The sequence below is a fragment of the Anser brachyrhynchus genome (assembly GCF_964034855.1).
Source record: "Anser brachyrhynchus genome assembly, chromosome: 16".
NCBI classification, from domain to species: Eukaryota; Metazoa; Chordata; class Aves; order Anseriformes; family Anatidae; genus Anser; species Anser brachyrhynchus.
The window spans coordinates 1,679,289-1,696,820 of record NC_137734.1 but is presented as its reverse complement, the minus strand read 5'-3'; the positions used below and the strand labels follow the sequence as shown (position 1 = coordinate 1,696,820).

General features: G+C 52.3%; 2 protein-coding genes across 10 annotated transcripts in view; both read right to left on the bottom strand.

Annotated features, from left to right (window-relative positions):
* Positions 1–285: 285 nt before the first annotated feature.
* On the bottom strand, positions 286–9,268 carry TNFRSF6B (TNF receptor superfamily member 6b). 5 transcript variants are annotated; one of them, XM_080558760.1, is made up of 5 exons: positions 9,228–9,268; positions 6,119–6,284; positions 5,251–5,629; positions 2,974–3,171; positions 286–1,070 (listed from the first exon to the last, which is right to left on the bottom strand). In XM_080558760.1, the coding sequence occupies exons 1-5, from the start codon at positions 9,251–9,253 to the stop codon at positions 778–780; spliced, it is 1,062 nt and encodes a 353-aa protein (XP_080414886.1). In that variant the 5' UTR covers positions 9,254–9,268; the 3' UTR covers positions 286–777. The 5 variants fall into 5 exon arrangements, with proteins under 5 accessions (XP_080414886.1, XP_080414890.1, XP_080414889.1 ...); XM_080558764.1 differs by lacking the exon at positions 9,228–9,268 and adding an exon at positions 7,059–7,307; XM_080558763.1 differs by lacking the exon at positions 9,228–9,268 and adding an exon at positions 6,718–7,051.
* Positions 9,269–12,547: 3,279 nt separating this feature from the next.
* Positions 12,548–17,532, bottom strand: part of RTEL1 (regulator of telomere elongation helicase 1) — a 44,815-nt gene continuing 39,830 nt past the window's right edge. For 2 of the 5 annotated variants that reach the window (XM_080558751.1, XM_080558755.1), the window contains 2 exons: positions 17,238–17,341; positions 12,548–13,490 (listed from right to left, as the gene is read on the bottom strand). In XM_080558751.1, coding sequence (XP_080414877.1) covers positions 13,419–13,490; positions 17,238–17,341 — 176 coding nt within the window. In that variant the 3' untranslated portion in view covers positions 12,548–13,418. Of the gene's footprint in view, positions 13,516–17,237; positions 17,342–17,532 lie in introns of all 5 variants that reach the window. The other 3 variants (XR_013940172.1, XM_080558752.1, XM_080558753.1) reach the window with 2 other exon arrangements.

The window sequence follows — 17,532 nt, the reverse complement described above, 5'->3', positions numbered from 1 at the left end:
CCCCGCTGTTCTGTGTGCAGGGTCACTGCCTTTGCATTGCCGTTTTGCATGCAGCGCTGCTGTGCGCACGCGGCTGTTTTATGCGCACAGCTGCTCTGCGGGCAATGCCACGCTGCGTGCAGTGCCTTTTTGTGTACACGGGCACTTTTTGTTAGCTGCTGGTGGTGCATGAGCAGGGGGTGAGGCACGGGCAGAGCAAAGCAGAGGCAGAAGGCAGCGGGTGGGCCTCCCAGCACCGCCTCTCCCCTCCAACCGAGGCCAGAAAAGGACTCTGGTGACAGAGAGTCATGTAATAAAATAACTTCTTTGGCTTGTTTCTTTAGAAAACATCTCACATACAGTATAAAACCAGGTAGTTCAGAAATAAATTCAAAGCCAGCTGTACCACAGGCTTCAGGAGTCTCTTCCACCCCGTGCGCCTCAAGCAGCCAACTGCTTCCTCAGAGCGTGACGAAAGCGAGTCCTCTGTGGGAAATACTGTTAAATAATTACATCACAAAACCAAAACCACACACTTTAAAGCTAAGCCAGAGAGTAGCCTAAAAGAGAGGACCAGGCTTCTCCCTCCAGAAACATGACCCTGGTGGCATTTGTCTTCGGATGAGCTGGGACCCCCCAGGGCACCTCGCAGGGCTGTGGGGCCGCGCTGTGCTCGCCCCTCACTCAGCTCTGTGCTGCATTTCAAGTTAGTTTTTTGAAAGAGTAATAAATTAATGAAGCCACAGTAAAAAACAACAACAAAAAGGAAGAAATTTTTAAAAAAACCACCCTCAGAGTTCAGTCCGTGTTCTCACTAGGAGAGAGGAAGCGCTTCCGCACCTCCCTCTCTATCGTGTGCAGCTTGGTGGCCCGCAGCGCCTCGAGCAGCTCCTTGGTGACCGCGGGGTTCCCCTCCTTCAGGTGGGTGAGGAAGGCCCTGAACTTCTCCTGGATGAGCGCCTTTTTCTCCGACACCTGCTTCCTAAGCGAGCCCTCCAGGATGTGCTGCAGGCGCTTCAGCTTTTTCGGGGAAATGTTCTGGTACGCCACGAAGTCGATCATGGCTTGCTCGCAGTCCTCGTCTCCTGGAGCTGGGGGGAGAAAACCGCCTGCAGGTTAGGGGGAAGGTCGCCGTGGGGCACCAGGAGAGCTGGTCACAGAGTCCCAGCACGGCTGAGGTGGGAAGGGACCTCTGGGGGTGCTTCTGCTCCCATCCCTGCCCAAGCCAGGCCACCGGGAGCAGGGCACCCAGCACCACGTCCAGGCGGCTGTTGAAGATCTCCGAGGAGGGAGACTCCACAACCTCTCTGGGCAGCCTGTGCCAGGGCTCTGTCACCAGGTCGAAGCAAAGGACAAGCTGGCAGTGCCACCAAGCCTCTCCACGGGTGGCCATCCTGACCTGGGCACCGCTCTGCAGCCCAGAGCCCGGCCAGGGGACCTGCTCACGGCCCCCTTCCCAGCCCCAGGAGGCTGCTCCAGCAAATGCCCACAGCAGCTGTGCAGGGAGAGCATGACCCAGTTCTGTGCCAGTGCAAACTGGGCACGCTGTCACTGGTTATAGTGGGGCAGGCTGCTCTGCTCAGACACTCCTCCGAACTTGGAAGCTGCGTTTCATTATCCCAGCAACTGCCTTGCAGCAGAGACACGCAAGTGCTCGCATGCCTTCCCTGCCGGGTGAACTCACCCAGGGAACGGGAGCTGGAGGCACCACCCCGCTCCCACTGCTCACGACTCTCCTTGCCCTATAAATAGCTCCAAGCCCGGTCCAGACGTGGGTGCCGTTGCTCGAGGCGAGGCAGCGCACGTGCTGCTCACGCAGCTCTCACCTGGCTGCCCCCCTCCCTCCTTCCCTCGCTCGGTGCTCACGCCGATGGTGGAGATTTCCCCTCACTTGCTCCGGCACAAGCCCAGGCACAAGCCCAGGCGCTTGCGAGGGCGGCCAGGCAAGAGCTGTGCCAGCTGCCGGGAGGGAGAGAGCTGGAAGAGAGGAGCTCCCCTCCCACGCCGCCCGGGGAACGGCCGCCCTGGCACAGCAGGAGCAGCTCTCGTACCATGGGAAAGGCTCGCCGGCACCCGCCTCGACCTCGTCTCCCTGTACGTCAGCTGGGTGTTTGGGATGGGGCGGGCGGGTGGGTGGAAATGGCATCCTGCCACCCCCCACCCACAGTTCCAGACCCCCGAGATAGCTTGCATGTGAAAGGTCACTTAAATGAGGGTGCTCGCTCCCTGTACCCATGGGGTACGTGTTACGGAGCAGCCCCCAAGAGCCAGCCCATCGCTCTCTCCCGCTCCTTTGCTATAACTGAAGGCTCCTGCCCCACCATCAGCCTCCGCTGAGGTTCAGCACCACATCGTGTTATCACCATGACCCAGCCCACACGTGCCTCTCCTCTTTCATGTAACAGGCCAAAATCCAAGCCACGCTGCGGCTCTGCTGAGCCTTGTACGCTTGCTCCACTTGATACGCACGAGACAAGGGTCAGGCTGCAATAACAGCTTCCTGGAAGCGGCCCGAAAGCCTGGCAGGAGGGCAGGGAGGTCACAGCGGCTCCACCGGCGCACCCTTTGTCCCGTGCCTGCCAACACGGCTGCCAGCAGCCACCGCCAGGCAAATGACCGCCGCAGCTGCCCACGCGCTGCCATCCCCGGGTAGCAAAGCCGCTGTCAGAGCCCAGAGGGTTTCGCTGCCAACCCTTTGTTCCCAGGGAAGAGGAGCCTGCACGTGCGCCAGCTGAGCCGCGGCTGTTGCCTAAGCCCCACGCTCCGTCCTCGCCTGAACCTGACCCACGGCTCACCCCGACCGGGAGGGAGGACAGGCTGCGTTTCGCGCCCTGCACTTGAATCACAGATCACTCTGTACTTTTACAAAAGGTACTTGGCCTCTACTTTGCACCTGTGTAGGAAAAGAAGCCAGGAAGTTCGCTCCCACCCTGTTCCTGGCATCTCCCCCTCCACCCGCAGAGAACCGGCGCCAGCTCGGCCGGCCGCACTCACCTGGCGCCTGGGTGCTGTTGCTCCTCCCGTGCACCCTGCAGGAGGTGCAGAGGGTGTCGTGGTACTCGTTTCCCTGCACGTTGGTCACCTTCCCCTGCTGCGCGCAGTCCTGGTGCGGCTGGCACGGCTCGGTGCTGGAGCTGGAGGAGAAGAAGCCGCGGGGGCACTTGCGGCACTGGGTGTCCTCGAAGGGGGTACCTGCGGGGGGACACGGGGACGTCAGGAGGCGCCTCCAGACCGCGCATCAGGGCATGAGATGGAGCAGGCAGAAGCACCTGAAAGCGTGCAGCCAGCTCCGGGGCAAAGAGCAATCAGTGCTCGTCCCAACCATCCCCAGGCAGCGATGCCAAAAGGGTTCGGCAGGTGCTGGGAGGAGACGTTGTCCCGTCCGCCGCTGGAAGGAGCCGCCGGCCTCGTGGGCCACCGCCGCCAGCTGTGGCGGCCGGGAGCTGGCTGCCAAAGCAGCCCTTTGATTCACTGCAGGCTGGGAGGCCGCCGGCCAAGTGAAAGTAAAACTTGCTGAGAGCTCAAAGGCTCCGCTTGGTTTTGCAGCGCTGCAGTTTCCCAGCAAGAGCCAGCGCCGCATCTCAAGGGCGGCGCCATGCTCGTGGGATTGCGCCCAGGCTGCCTTCGTGCTGCTGGAGGGAACTGCCCGAATGGGGGCAACGTCGGTCCCCGTTTGCACCTCCAATCCATACAGCTAGTCAAGAGCAAGGCTTCTGTCATGTCCCAACCCCTGCTTTGGCTGTTAGAGATGTCCCGGCCAGCTCAGGTGATCCCAGCACGTCAGTCACAATTTGCAAATAGGAAATCCAAGAGAAGCAATGTCCCCAAAGGAACCCTGCCTGGACCACAGAACTCGTCCAGCCCGAAGGCCAGCGAGGTTTGCCCACAGCTCTGGAGCCACCGCTCCGAAGTTGCAGGGTCCACGCTGATGTCCCCCTGCCCTGGGATCCCCGGCCAGGCAGGAGCACTCGCAGCCCCAGCTCTCGGCCTCCCCACGCTGGATGCTCTGTCCTTCCTGCAGAGCCATAACTCCCTCCACAGGAGGCCATTTGCAAACAAATTAATAGTAAATCATTAAAAATATTGCTTCTCCTCGAATGTCCCAGCTTGCTCACATAACTCCTCAGACCCACAGCCGGCCCTCCAGCCTAATTTGATGCATAAGGCAAAGGATTTTCCAGCGTTGTTTGGAGACCTAGGTCATCTTTGCTGAGTCACCGCATTTTGTAACGCTGACGTCCTACAGGGAAAACTGAACCACGAAACTCAACCTTAATCATCGTCAGAAGACCACAGGTATTCCTCATCTAGCAGCTGAGCCCGCAGCTCTCCTGTGTCACACATGGAAGGACTCCAAAAGCCTCAGCTTCGAAGCATGAAGTAAGGCTCCTGCTTTTGCTGATCTTATTATGCTCAGTTGTGGTTTCCAGAGACCAGACACTGGTGACTCATGGGAGAGTGAGAGGAAAACATATGCCTGCACGTAAGTTGTATTTTTAGAAGGCATATACACAAGCAAATTAAGGCAACCAGGGGACCAGACAAACAATGGAAAAATAACTCCCCTGAAACGCTGTGACTCACACCTTGTCAGGGGATAGAATCGGAGACTTGCAAATCTCCCCTAGAAAGAATTGCAGTAAGACTCATGTAAGTGTCCTGGCACCTTTCCCATTTATCTGTTTTGTGTTTTAAATGGAGCCCATCCAAATTACTCAATAAAAACCACAAAGCCCAGCTCCAGAACTACATACGTCCACCAGCCCTGCCATTATATCATAAACAGCCCTTTTTAGTCCAGGTAATTAGCATTTCCAGCTCCTTGGCTGCCCTCCAGCACAGGCCCAGCGATGACAAACCAGCAGCAGCCACCAAAAGCTTTCCACCTGCTCGGAGCCCATGCGCCCGGGCAAGCTGCTGCGAGAGGAACCGTGAATCACTTCCCAGAGCTGGCCGGGTCTGCCTGCGGCGGCAGGTGAATCCGGCAGCTCGGAATCACCACATCCCTCCTAAATATGCTGCTGGGGTGCGCGGAGGCAGCAAGGGAGAGCGAGGTAAAACCAAGCAGATCTCTCCCCAGAGCTGGCCATGAGCGGTGTCATGCACCTGCAAGGACAGCGCTGCGCTGCTAAGCAAAAGGGGAGTGAGACAGACTGCAGGGAATCACTGGCCGCTGGTTTTCTCCTTGTTTTTTAGCTCCAGCAGCGATCTGGGGATGCGATAGGAGCCCCGCAAGCACGCGCACCGCTGCAGTCACGCGAGGATACGTACCCGGCTTCACGATGCCGGAGCCCGGAGGGCACTCGGAGTGCCTGATGCAGAACTCCATCTCCGAATAGTAGCCCTCCTGGCACTGGCACACTCTGTTGTGGGTGGCGTTGCACTGCTGCACCTCCACCTGCTTCTCCTCGCAGATGACGTTGCAGTACCGGCACTTCTCCAGGTAGTTCCAGTACTGCGTGTAGTGCAGCTCCGGGCAGGGCTCGCACACCGTCTGCCTGTCCCTGGCGCAGTGCTGTGCCACGAAGGTCCCCGGCGGGCACTGCTGGCAGGTGAGCTTCTCGTTCGTCTCAGCATCCCTCCACTGGTAGGTGGGTTGCAAGCCGGAGCCCAGCTCAGCCAGCAGAAGGAGGAGAGGGGCAAGCACCCACTGCAACACAGCGAGGAGCTGTTGGCCTCTGCCCGTCCTCCCGCAGAGGCAGAAGCCGCAGAGGCGCCCGCTGCGTCCCCGCTGCCGCTACCAGCACCGAAGCGGGGCTCTGCTCTCCCACCTGCTGCTCTCCCCAGCCCCGACGGAGAGCAGCGGCGGGACCCGGAGCCCCCCCCCACGTACCTGAGCATCCTCCCCAGACACCTCCCGTCCCTCGCCAGCCCCTTGCTGCCTTTCAGCGCCGCCGGCAGCCGCAGCCCTCCCTCCTCCTCCGTTCCCTCCAGGAGGCTCCCACTGCACGGGGCGAGGTCCCGGCTTTCCTCGGCACGTCGGGAAGCAGCGGGGAGCTTCCCCAACCCCCCTGCGTGCTCCTCGCAAGCCGGGAGCCTTCCCCCAGACCCGGCTCCGAGGGGGAGCACCCGGAGCCCCGCTCGCCCCCCGTCCCCTCCCAAATCCTGTCCCCCCCCCAGTCCCCCGGGGGCGCCTTACCCGGACCGGCCGCCTCAGCCTCGGCGGGTGGGGGGCCAGCATGGCACCGGGGGCTTCCGAGCACCGCGACGAGAAACGGGGCCGTCGGAGGGGCGGGGGGTGGGGGGGGGGTGTCAGCGGCTGCCCGGGGGCTCCTCGGCTCTGCGGCACCGGCCCCGCCGCCCGCCTTTAAAGAGAGAAGAGGCTCGGCTGCGGGCTGCGGGCTGCCGGGACGCCCCCACGCCCCCCGGTCCCCCTCCCACCCCGGTCCTCCCCCGGCTGCGGGCGGGGGGGGGGCCGGCACCGCCCCGGTCCCGTCTCCACCGCCCCCCGGTCCCGGTGCCGGCCCCAGCCCTACCGCCCCGCCCGGCTCCGCTGCGGGTGGCGGGCGGCCCCTTGTAGCCGCCCCGCCGGGGAAGACCCCTCTTGGCGCAACGGGAACGGCTGCACGGCCCCTCCGCCCTGCCGGGATCCCGGCACCGGCACCGGTACCGACACCTCCACCGGCACCTGCCTGCCCCCGGTCCCGCTCCCGCTCCCGGTCCCGCTCCCGGTCCCGGTCCGTCCGGCGGCTCTGCGGGTGCCAGCAGCGTCCCCCAGGAGCCCCCAGCCCTATTTACCTGCCCGAGCGAGGAAGCAGGTGGGGTTTGCTCAGCTGCAAAGCTCTCGGCGATAAGTGCAGGCTTTGTTCTGGGTTTGCCGGGGGAACGGCAGGGAATTCCCCCGGGGACGCTCTGTTCCCTAGATGTAAATGCGGGGACGACTTCCCCCCCCCCCGCCGCCAGCGCCGCGGTTGCCGCTCCGCTGCGGGCACGGCTCGGTCCCCTCCGGGCTCCGGGTCCCCACCGGGCTCCGGGTCCCCTCCGGGCTCCGGGTCCCCTCCGGGCTCCGGGTCCCCACCGGGCTCCGGGTCCCCACCGGGCTGAGCCCGCTGCCAGCCCCGCTCCGAGCCCGCACTTGCCTGCAGCGGGCTCACAGCTCGGGCTTTCCCCTCCCGGAGCGCTGCGGGTGACAATCCAGCTCCCGGTGCGATGCCCAAACCCAGGCCCTTGCAGGACTGCAGCCCCCAGCAGCAGAGCGGGGCAGCATCTCGGTGTCTCGGGGGTGGCACACCGCCCTAAGTCCCCGACCCCAAGGAGTTGGTGGCTGGCTGAGCGCAGCCTTAGCGGTGCACGGCTCAGCAGAGCCACACACACGGCAGTGCCTTTGCTGGTGCCTGCTGGGCGCTGCTGCTGCTGGAAAACAGCAGAAGCGGTGGACTTTGTCCTCCTGCCCTGCCCGGGAGGCGAGAGCACACCACCACGAGTGCTCCAGGCGCTGACACCGTGGAGAAGAAGCTCCCGGTCCCCCCATTGCTCGAGTGCCCCCGCGCAACAAGCACAGGGGGGAAGCAAAGCGTGGCCTTCGCCTTCTCGGTGCTGTGCACCAAGGGTGCCCCTCGCTGCACCCCCGGAAAGCACAGCACGCTCCGTCCTGGAAGCCTGCCTTCCCCTTTCCCCTCAGACACGTTCTCTCCTACCAGGAAAGGCTGCGAAGAGGAAGGGCAAAGCTGCCAGCGATCGCAGATAGCTACTTCAGAAAAAGATGAGCTTTTTTCCTCATTTTTAAACTTTGCACCCAATGGAAGCAAACACCCCCCTCCCCCCCCAACAAAGCACATCCTAAGGCACAGAGACTCACTGGGAAGTCTGACTTTTCTGCGTTACACCCCTTGCAGTGGCACAGTTGCCCCCTGGCCTGCTCCCCTGCCTGCCCCTCAGGCCCCTGGCTCTCAGTCGGGACCCCCCAGCCTCCCTGTGGGTGCTGCGGGACCCCCACCTGCAGCCCCCCTGTCCTTCAGGCCGCTGGGGGCTCAGCGGCTTTAACAAACCCCGGGTGGCTCCGAGAGGGGCGCAGCACCGCCCGTACCACCTCCGTGACAGTAACAGGGAGAGCCTCGAGCCACCGGCTGTCTCTCGCTCAAAAGCGTGTACGTAGCGTCTTAAAACACTAAGCAGTCCACAAACACAGTTGCTTAATGCTCAACCATCTCCATGGGGAGACAACGAAGGGGCTAAAACATCCTCCCGGCAGCCGTTTTCTGTGGAATTCCTGTTTACAGACTCGTTGCTCCCAGGTCAGGGCTGAGAGGCCTCGAGCCTCCTCTGCAGCGCTCGGTACCGCGCCTGCCCCACGCTGGGGCTCTGAACCCATTTCCCACCATTGTCTCAGCTGCTGTAAGGAATTCCACTCAGGAATACAGCTTGTTTACAGAAGCAGCCCAAAGTTCTCAAAATAGGCTTCTCCAACATCTGTCACAATCTGTATTTTTCTCAAGCACCTCCCGTTTCCATAGATATCCTCTGCGGTGTCACATAGCCAACGCCACTAAGCATTTCTGAGCGTCGAACACCAGACGTTCCACAGAATTGCAGAAAAAAATAGTTCGGAAAATTTTGTCCTCTGCCTTGTGCTGGGAGGTCCAACGCCACCACGAACGGTGTTCCTTACAGCTTTAGAGTTGCGTTACCCAAATGACGCATACAGGTCTGAAATGCAACCCTACAGAGGAGCATCTGCTTCTTCTGCAAGAACTGGGATCCTTCTGTCCTCGCCTGGACACGTATTTACACACAGACACGTCCGAAAGGTGCACTAAAGAGTCGCTTGTGCTGCATCTAAACCAGGTGCACACGGTTAGAGGAGGGGAGCCGAGAGCTCGTGCCCCAGTCCGCCCCATAACGCCCTCTTCCCCCACCAGTAGCCCAAAGAAAGAGGCAGAATTTGACCCTCAGAGGCTCTCCAAGCAGGCATTCAGCAGTAGTCAAAACCGCATCACGTACGCTGCCCCCCCCAAGAAGCAAACGCGAAGTTGCTGAAACACACCGGGGAGTTAAGGGGTTACAGTGCGGAAGTTGGAGGATGTGGGGGTTTTGTTCCTCAGGAGCCAGCAGCCAAATGCGTTTGCAACCCCATAATTAATGTTTGAGAGGGAGACAAAAGCTGTCACCGACCTAGCTCTCAGCTCCTGCACTCCTCTCCTGGGTGGGGAAGCCGCTTGGGTTTTGTTCCTAATGCCGCAACAGATCAAACCTACAAGGGCTAACCCACAATCTACGAAGCAAACCAAAACAAACTAGTATTTTATTACCTGGAAAGAGAAGCAAACTCCAACATTCAGAAGGAATCGAAAGCTCCTTCCAGCAGGATCAGCTTCTACCCAGCCCGGCTGCAGGAAAACCCGTGGCCAAGCTTCTAGCCTAACTCTTGCGAGAGTCAGAGGGCTCAAAATTTGGGTCAGGAAGCGCCGTTCAGTGAGAGCACCACGTGCCGTGGGCTGTGCTCGTGTGCAGTCTGCCCAGAACAGCGATGTCCCTGTCATGGGACGTGCTACAGCTGGGTTTAATTTTACTGCGGGTTTATCTCAGGCACGTGTAGTGCCCCAAAGGAATCCCAGTGATTTCTAATGCCATTCGACATAATCTCCGAGCCAAGGGCTATGGGGGCTTTGCTTCATTAGTGTGTACCATCTCAGCAATGACGTGTATCAACTAATTGCAGATTTCACTAGTTTGGATCAAGCACGGAGTCCCACATTACAGGTTAGCCAGCAGGAGAAGCGAGACCTCCATCTGAGAACAGCCTGGTGTTTCAAAGCGCAGCAGCATTTCCCTCGCGTTCCCTTTTCTGGTGGCCAGAAAGCTGAGCTCGATTTTCCTGCCGTGGATTTCGCGCGGTTCCTTGGCTTGCCATCTGCCCTCTTGCTGACACATCTGGACTTTTCCAAGAAACTGCAACAGAAATCAGACCACTTGGACTTCTGCAAACTTATGAGCTGGTTGAAATGATGAACAGTCACACCGCAGCACTGGTAGAAGGATTACTCAAAATAGTTTGAACGGCTTTGTTTCTCATGCTGCCTCCCTCAGCATCCTGCCCAGATTAGAAAACGCCACGTTAACACCCTTTGCCGTGCCGCGGGTGATGCAGCAGCGTGATAACCTGCTCACAGCTGTTATTCGGATGTCAGTGAGTCGCTGGAGGTGGGAGGTCTGGGATGGCACGCTACGGGAGTCCCCGTGTGCCGTGTGATGGATGCAGCACGCCCACAAGCAGCAAGTAAGCCGCTTCTCACCGTACCACGAGGCGGCACTACCAATTCTTTCTGTTCGGAATTTAATAATGGCAAAAACGTGTCAGATTGATTTTCTTAGAGAGGGGAATACCATGTCCAGGGGGTAGAAATGGCTTCTCCAGGCAACCTCTTCCTGCCAGGGGGACGAGAGTTTGGTGAAACAAGGACCTCCAGTTGCTCGTTCTCTGTCCCTTCTTTTGCTTGACCAAGGAACCTCTGAGAAGGGCTCTGTGGGATCACTGCCTGATCAGGGGAAAGCTCAGCTCTGCTCACCGCTGCCTTCCTGACCTGAGGAGGTATTTTAGAAAAGGAATACAGCATCATATTCTCATGGGTTTGGCTTCCATCGGTGTGTCGTTTCACACGTTTGAGAGCTTCAGGACACACGGAAGCACTGGTTTTTGTAACCACTCTTGCAAAATTGGGTTTCTTGCTAATATTCAGAGAAAAGCCTGAAAAGCAAGGAAATGCCTCACTCTATATAAGCAGCCACTTACTAAAGCAAAAATACAATTCATCTCTTTCCTGATGAGCTGGTTGTTTTGTTTCTGTTCTGAATTCTTTCAGCTTTATTTAGGAAAAAGTGTCTGTGAGGCGGGGGGTTTCAGTGACACACCACTAAAATTGAGGCCAGCTAAACAGTCATAGCGCTGCAAGGCAGGCGCAATAAAGAAATAAATATCTACTTCCTTCGTGATGTGTAACTCTTGTGTCACTTGCTTCCCAAAACCAGAAAGGAGTGCCCAGCATAGGTTTTCCTTTCCACGAACAGTCAGTAGTTCGCATCAGTTCCTCTCACCATATATTAACACGGATATTTTAGTAACCAGTCCTGTTTTCACTTTCTGGACGTTATAAAATAAGGTACTAGCTCTGTCTCTTCTCGTAATTTCAACTTGTTTCAAGATGACAAAGGACTGCTCTCTGCCTCTCGCAGCACATCCTGACAGCTGGTTCCTGGAGACCCTGCTCTACACGGAGTCGGGGGAAGCAGGGATCTCGGGGGAGGAAATGGCACTAAACACGTGTAGGAGGACCACAGTGGGGTCATGGAAGATTCAAACTGACAGAATTGTTAAATTCTGTTGTTAAAACATTAAATAGTGAGCAGATAAACTGCAGGCAAGGACAAGCTTGTGAGGGAGGGCTGCTCTCACATCACCGTTACGCGTGTTACGTTCACCTGTCCTGCTCGCAAGGAGGCAGCGGCACAGAACCAGAGTTCAGAAGCTGGTGCAATGCAATTCCCATGACACAAGAAAGCAGCTGAGTTTCATAGCTCTGGTCTCCACTGAACACTTGCATGCTCTCCTGCGCTGTGGTTTCCCTCCAGTGGCATAAGCAGTAAGTTGCAGTTCTCCCGGAGGTCTTTGTAGAGTAGACAAAGCTCTGAACTATCTTATTTAATAATTTCATACTGGTTGCAGCTCCCAGGCTTCACTCACCTTTTAGACTTCCTAGTCCACTGTTTGCCCAGGCCTAGAGCACATACTGAGACGGGAATCCAAAAAGAAGTTGCCGGGACCTGCTCAGAAGCAGCTGAGGGGGTTGCACTGCGTGGAAAAAATCAGATGGCCCCAAAGCTGCTGGGAGCAAAACATTAGCATTAGCCCAGTCTGCTTTTCCTGAGAGCCTTTAACAAAAAACAACACACACACACACACAAAAAAAACAACAAAAAAACCACCCACACACTTCTGTAATACAATAGTTATTGCTACACTTGTTAAAAACTCTTGAGTCTTTTTTAAAGGACAAGAGTTTAACATTAATTATGCCTTCTTGACACCATATCTCCAAATCTTTTTCTGTTCATTTTTACCACATTATATATGAACACACAGAAATCCTGCAGGTTAATATTTGCTATAATTTTTCCCACTTACATTTGGAGTATCTAGGGCTTTCTCTGCATTATTTGTTCTTGTTTTCAGAGTTTAAAACAGTATAAATAGTGCACTGAAATAATAACCTAAATAAAAGTATTTTGATCATCAAGAGAATGTGATTGTTAAAATTCTTTTATTTCATTTTTAAATAGAGGTAAGTTTAGAAATTTCTCCATGAGGATCAACAGCTCCACAACTGTAGGATTTGAAGTGTCACTGGTTTTGAATTCTATAACTGCAGGAAATAAGAATCTTTGAAATTTTTGTTAAAATATGGCTCACCTTTCAGTTTTAAGATATCAAATATTTATACTAGGTTTCCAAAATTCCACTGGTATGAAATCTGCCTACAGGCTTAGAAAAACTTACTTACAGGGGCCCTGGGACTCTGCTGCCATTGTTCTTCTATGTGGTTAAACAAATTAAAAAAAAAAAAAACAACCAAGACATAAAAATGGTTTTATTTATAGTTTAATTAAAAAAAGCATCAGTATCTTCTTTAAAATTAACTACTTATTCCCACTACTCACAGAGAGTGGATGTATCAAGGATTTTTTTTCTCATCCAACTTATTTTGAAGATTAAAGTCAATTAGCTCATTTTTCTTCTTGGAAGGTAAAGATCAAATAACACAGGCACAACACGAGTATCAGTACTAAGCGTAAAACAAAACCTCCATAGAAGGAAGTTCCAAGAATTCCAGCACTATGGAAGGAAGTTGGTCTTTGGGATGCACAGCAGGCACAGGGGAGCATCTCTGTTCACTATCCAACCACTGGAATTTGTTTTAAAACAAAATCTTCCTTTCTGTATTTTCTGCTGTTGGGAGACAGCAGCTGCCGATGAACACCAACAGAATGTGAATCACTTCTTCTAGGAACACCACTGTGGTAAGTCTTGGTAGTCTGGCCTCTGGCCTGGTAATGGAGCCAGCTCAATTCCACTGTAGTACTCTTGTAGGCTTTTTCCAGGAACTGGTATTACCTGAAGGGGCCAACTGATGACAGCCTCCTCCAGGATATAAAATTTGGTCTAAGAGAAGACAATAGAATTTACAGGCTAAAATAAGATATTCACCGTTTTCATTCCAGCACAGGACGATACTGCGTTGTCTTCTGCCAGTGGTAAGAGAGACGGAGACCTTCCAGACTTGATCAGATTGTAGGAAAATATTACTCGTTTTGGTGCACAGCCTGTAATCCAGACTCTAGGATCAAACATATTTAAAAGAACCTTCATCCAGCTTGCTTTCAGCTTGAGACTCAGAGTCCAGTCATTTATTTCTGCTGAGAAGTACTTGCCCTTTCTGCTGGTGAGATTATAACCAGAAGAAAGCTTGGGTTAATCGCTTCTTCTTCACATCACTGAAGCATTGCGGGCACCTCTTCATCTATAAAAGTAAATGAACAAAACGCCTAGATTATATATTAACTTTCTCTGTCAAGTTTGCAATTGCCCAATATGAAATACAAGCCATGCTAGTCATTTGATAGTCCTTAAGATACTGTATCTACTATTTTTAAATGCAGTATTACCACTCAGCCACTTATTTAATTGCTAGTAATAAATGGAGGAAAACAAAAAAGCTGCTCAGTGAAGTAGCAACAAATTTTAAAGCAGTTGTCTCAGATTAATTATAGCTGCAATATACCTGGAAAACTGAGATACAGGAATAAGGAAATAGAGAACCTGCAAGAGCTGTTGTGAAGTACTTGTTGCCAGTAAATCCTGTAAGATCGTGCACAAGTTCCTTGAACTCCTGCTTCCTCTGGCACAGATGAAAAGGAAGTGGGCATACTAGGACATCAGTGATACATGGGGTCAAGATTTTTGCAGGCAAACGAAATACATTTATTTCTTCATCCCACCACACACCTTTCTCGTTGAACAGCAGAAGACTGGGTATGTGGCCAACCATTTCTTCACCCAGGTTTCAGTTTCCTTCTACACTAATCTTAAAATTAAAAGTGCCTGGCCTTTAGCCATTTGGCCCATGTTTAAACACGTCGTTTATTCATCGAAACACAGCAATAGGCCTCTGCACAGAAATCTAAAACCAAACGAAGCGTGTACTAGCGCACTCCATGCGATGCTTTCCCTAACACGCTGAAAATGACCTACCTCGCACCAGCACTAATCTCTTAATGCCCCTCCAGCTGTCGTGACTTCTGTCTGCTCATCCAGAAGTTTCGGATATATTCCAAAACTTATTCACTGCACTAAACTGTTTCAGTAACATAAATTGGAAAACAAATTTGCAAAACCCAAGTCATTGCATTTTGAATGACAGCCCGTTAGTCACTTCCTCGCTCAGGCACTGAAGTGAATTTGACCTGAAGAAATATAGTGAGTAACTTGTATAAGATGAGTTTGTAAATCCAGCCCAGTCAGTGTTGACAAACCTCTGATACCATCGGATGAGAGTTCAGACTACAAACACAACCTGTCACAGAACCCAGCCATTGCCATGAATGAAGTCAATTGTCTGTACAATGAACCAGCGTGTGGAAAGAAATGAGGAGGGAAGTATTATGAGAAGGTTCCTCTGTGTTCGGTTTCAGGGGAACATGGACCAGTCTTCCTGTTTGCAACCCTGTGTTCTCCACTGAGCCATCTTTCTCTTTCTTCTACACAACTAGCAGAGAATACACTTTTGCCTGATCACCAGTAGAAATATCTGCCTGCGTTGGTCTTAAGGTAATACCCAAGGATATTTGGCTTTTCAGTAACCAAACTACACTTGCGTCATATGAGAAACAAGCTAACATTACTTATACTGGTATATACCACTAAATTATCACTAGAATATTTCATGAGTAACATGAGAAAAAGTGACAAGACCATATAGTTTCACGATTTATACAACAAAGACAATAGATTGTCACTCATGCTGAGCCTTGAGGGGTGCTTGAACTGTAGATCAAAAGGCCTCAGCTGGTGAGAAGATGCTTCTTACATCCCCCCCCCCCATAACAGTTTGTTGTTCAGAGCAAGAAAAACATTATTAGAAATGCAGATTTTGATTTATGTTGTCTACAGAGGAGGCAGGTGCATCCAACTACTGGTGTATTGAGAGAGACAAAAATTCCCAACGTGCACTTATGAAGGATGGGATATCCACGATGAGTTTTCTTGAGAACTGGAAGAACAGTGTTTGTCCCTTTTAAACAAGCAGAGCATTAAATTGAACTAACAAGAAGAGGTTCAAAACGACAGTGAAGAAAGGAGATAGTTCTTCACATAACACTTCACTAAGCTGTGGAAGTGTCTGCCATAGGATATGGATGACAGATGTTCATTTGTCTTAAAAAGGAATTGGACACAGTGATAGAAATCCATCAGAAGCTTTTTAATATACAGAAGCTACCTTTGGTTCAGGGAGCTCTTGTGCTGCAAATAGTTTCAGGGCTGAGAGATTACTTGCAAGAATCATCAGCCATGCCATGGTTCTTATATCCTCTCCTAGCCATCCTTTTTTGGCTGCTATCACAGGCAGGATGCCGGGTTGGATGTACCTTTATTCTGACTCAGTATGTCTGCTATTACGCTCTTATGATTTGCTCTAAACTGTCTCTCTTCCTTCTCATCTTCACAAACTCTAAGACTCTGTCACTCCAAAGGGCTGTGGTATGCTACCACAAAGCAAAACTCTGATTCATCTTGATAAGGAAAACACAGACGTATTCTTGCCCTGCCACCATCTACTACAAACGTGGGAAGAAGTTTCACTGTAAATAGCAAGACTGTTCAGGTAAATTGCAAATGTGGTAGTCGTAATGAATGACCCATGGGGAATGACTCATTTCCCCTAACAGTTTTGTACTGAATACCTGAAATACAGTTTAATCTAGCAGGTCAGACCGTTTTAATCCCCAGCCTAAGAGGTAATCACAAAAGGGGCGATTAAAAAAACTGAGGCTGAGCAAGTCCTGTGATTTATCTATGAGCTATGAAAATGCGCATCACTTTGGGGATTAAGGAGAAAGCCAGACAGACCTCAGAATTACCAACTTTCTCAAGATGAAAATCATAGTACAGCAGTACAATTGCTTAATATAAAATAGCTCTAGTTCTGTGATTTCTTAAGCTGACAAAATCACAGCTACATCTTACTGGCAGAAGGAGTGAGTTCTTCCAGAGGCGTTTACAAGATAGATTTTTATGGGCTGAGACAGCACAGCAACCTCCCTTCTTATTTCTAAGAATGGGATTATAAACGCTTGCCTAACCTACAAACTCCCCAGGGGTCTCATTCTGCTCCTCCGCCAGCTTGAGTCTTGAGCAGCAGAGATTATAAACGCACGCTAGTAAAATCCTTGGCATGACTCTTTCTACAGTTGGAATCTTTTCTGAAGGACAGTATGTTGTTCATGAAGCAGCAGATGCTGATAGTCTTTCTCAGAAAACTGCCATTAGAACATCAATGTACAGTTAGCAAAACCTAGAGAAAGAAAGAAGGGCCAATACTAGAAGTAGTGCTAGCTGTAGAAGTGCCATTAATTGTGAGAAGGGCAGACATAATTTAGGAATTAAAGTAAGCTCATTTCAAAGATTAAGTGCCCTAAGGATGCAGAACTGACACAGCAAACAAAGACCCCTTCTATTCAAATCAAGAAAGAATATGTGAACGCTTCTGAGATCCAAGACAGCGTGGCAGCCCTATTATATGTTGGCAGAAAAGGAACAATTAAACTAAAGGATAACACAGGAGATATTTAAGCATGAATTTGCATCATCTCACAGTAGCGTCTTACAGGAGGTTTTTAGATTGCAAAAAAATATGAAACTAAGCAATAAAATAAAATAATGGTTCAAATGTCAAAAAAAAAAAAGTTGACTCCGCAGCCTATTGCCTGCATAACTCTGGAGGGGAAAACATTTGAAGGTAGCTCAGAAGGAGCTGCATCTGTGTCAAAACCACAGCGTAAGGATGAGGTTTGCCTCCACTCACACTGCAGAACATGGAAAAGGAAGATGACAGAGGAAATGCTCAAGTGGTAAAACTTCCATCAGGATTTGGGTGTCCTCTCTGTAAACAGAGGAATTCTGTTTCCACAGCTGTCCATACAGTTCTCTTGAAAAGCACAAGATTCCCTAGCAGCTTCGGGAAAAAAGTGAAACTAATAAACAAGATAACCTTTAAGAACTGCTCCCAGCATGTTTTGCAGCGAGTGAAGGCACAGAATGGACATTTAAAAGGCACGTCATCCTCAGATTTGCAGGCAGAGCACTGGTATCTTCCTAGAGCACAGAGAGACAGAGAGAGAAAGAGAGAGAGAAAAAGAGAGGGGAGAAATGACTAAATTTCAGTAAGCACCTGTGAAATTCTCATGCATGTGTGCTTCCAGTGCGGTCCAGAAGCCAATGACCATGAGTTTTATGAAGAGGTTCCTGAATGTTAATAACGCAATACATGGCCCTATTGCATTATT

Bases quoted from the DNA above. Each gene is read 5' to 3' on its own strand.
- TNFRSF6B (XM_080558760.1), bottom strand. From the start codon at position 9,253: ATGTTGGAGTTTGCTTCTCTTTCCAG. The intron at 5,630-6,118 runs GTAAGGCGCCCC...GCTGTGTTGCAG, and splicing joins GGCTGAGGCGGCCGGTCCGG to TGGGTGCTTGCCCCTCTCCT. The intron at 3,172-5,250 runs GTACGTATCCTC...GTCCCCCCGCAG, and splicing joins CTCCGGCATCGTGAAGCCGG to GTACCCCCTTCGAGGACACC.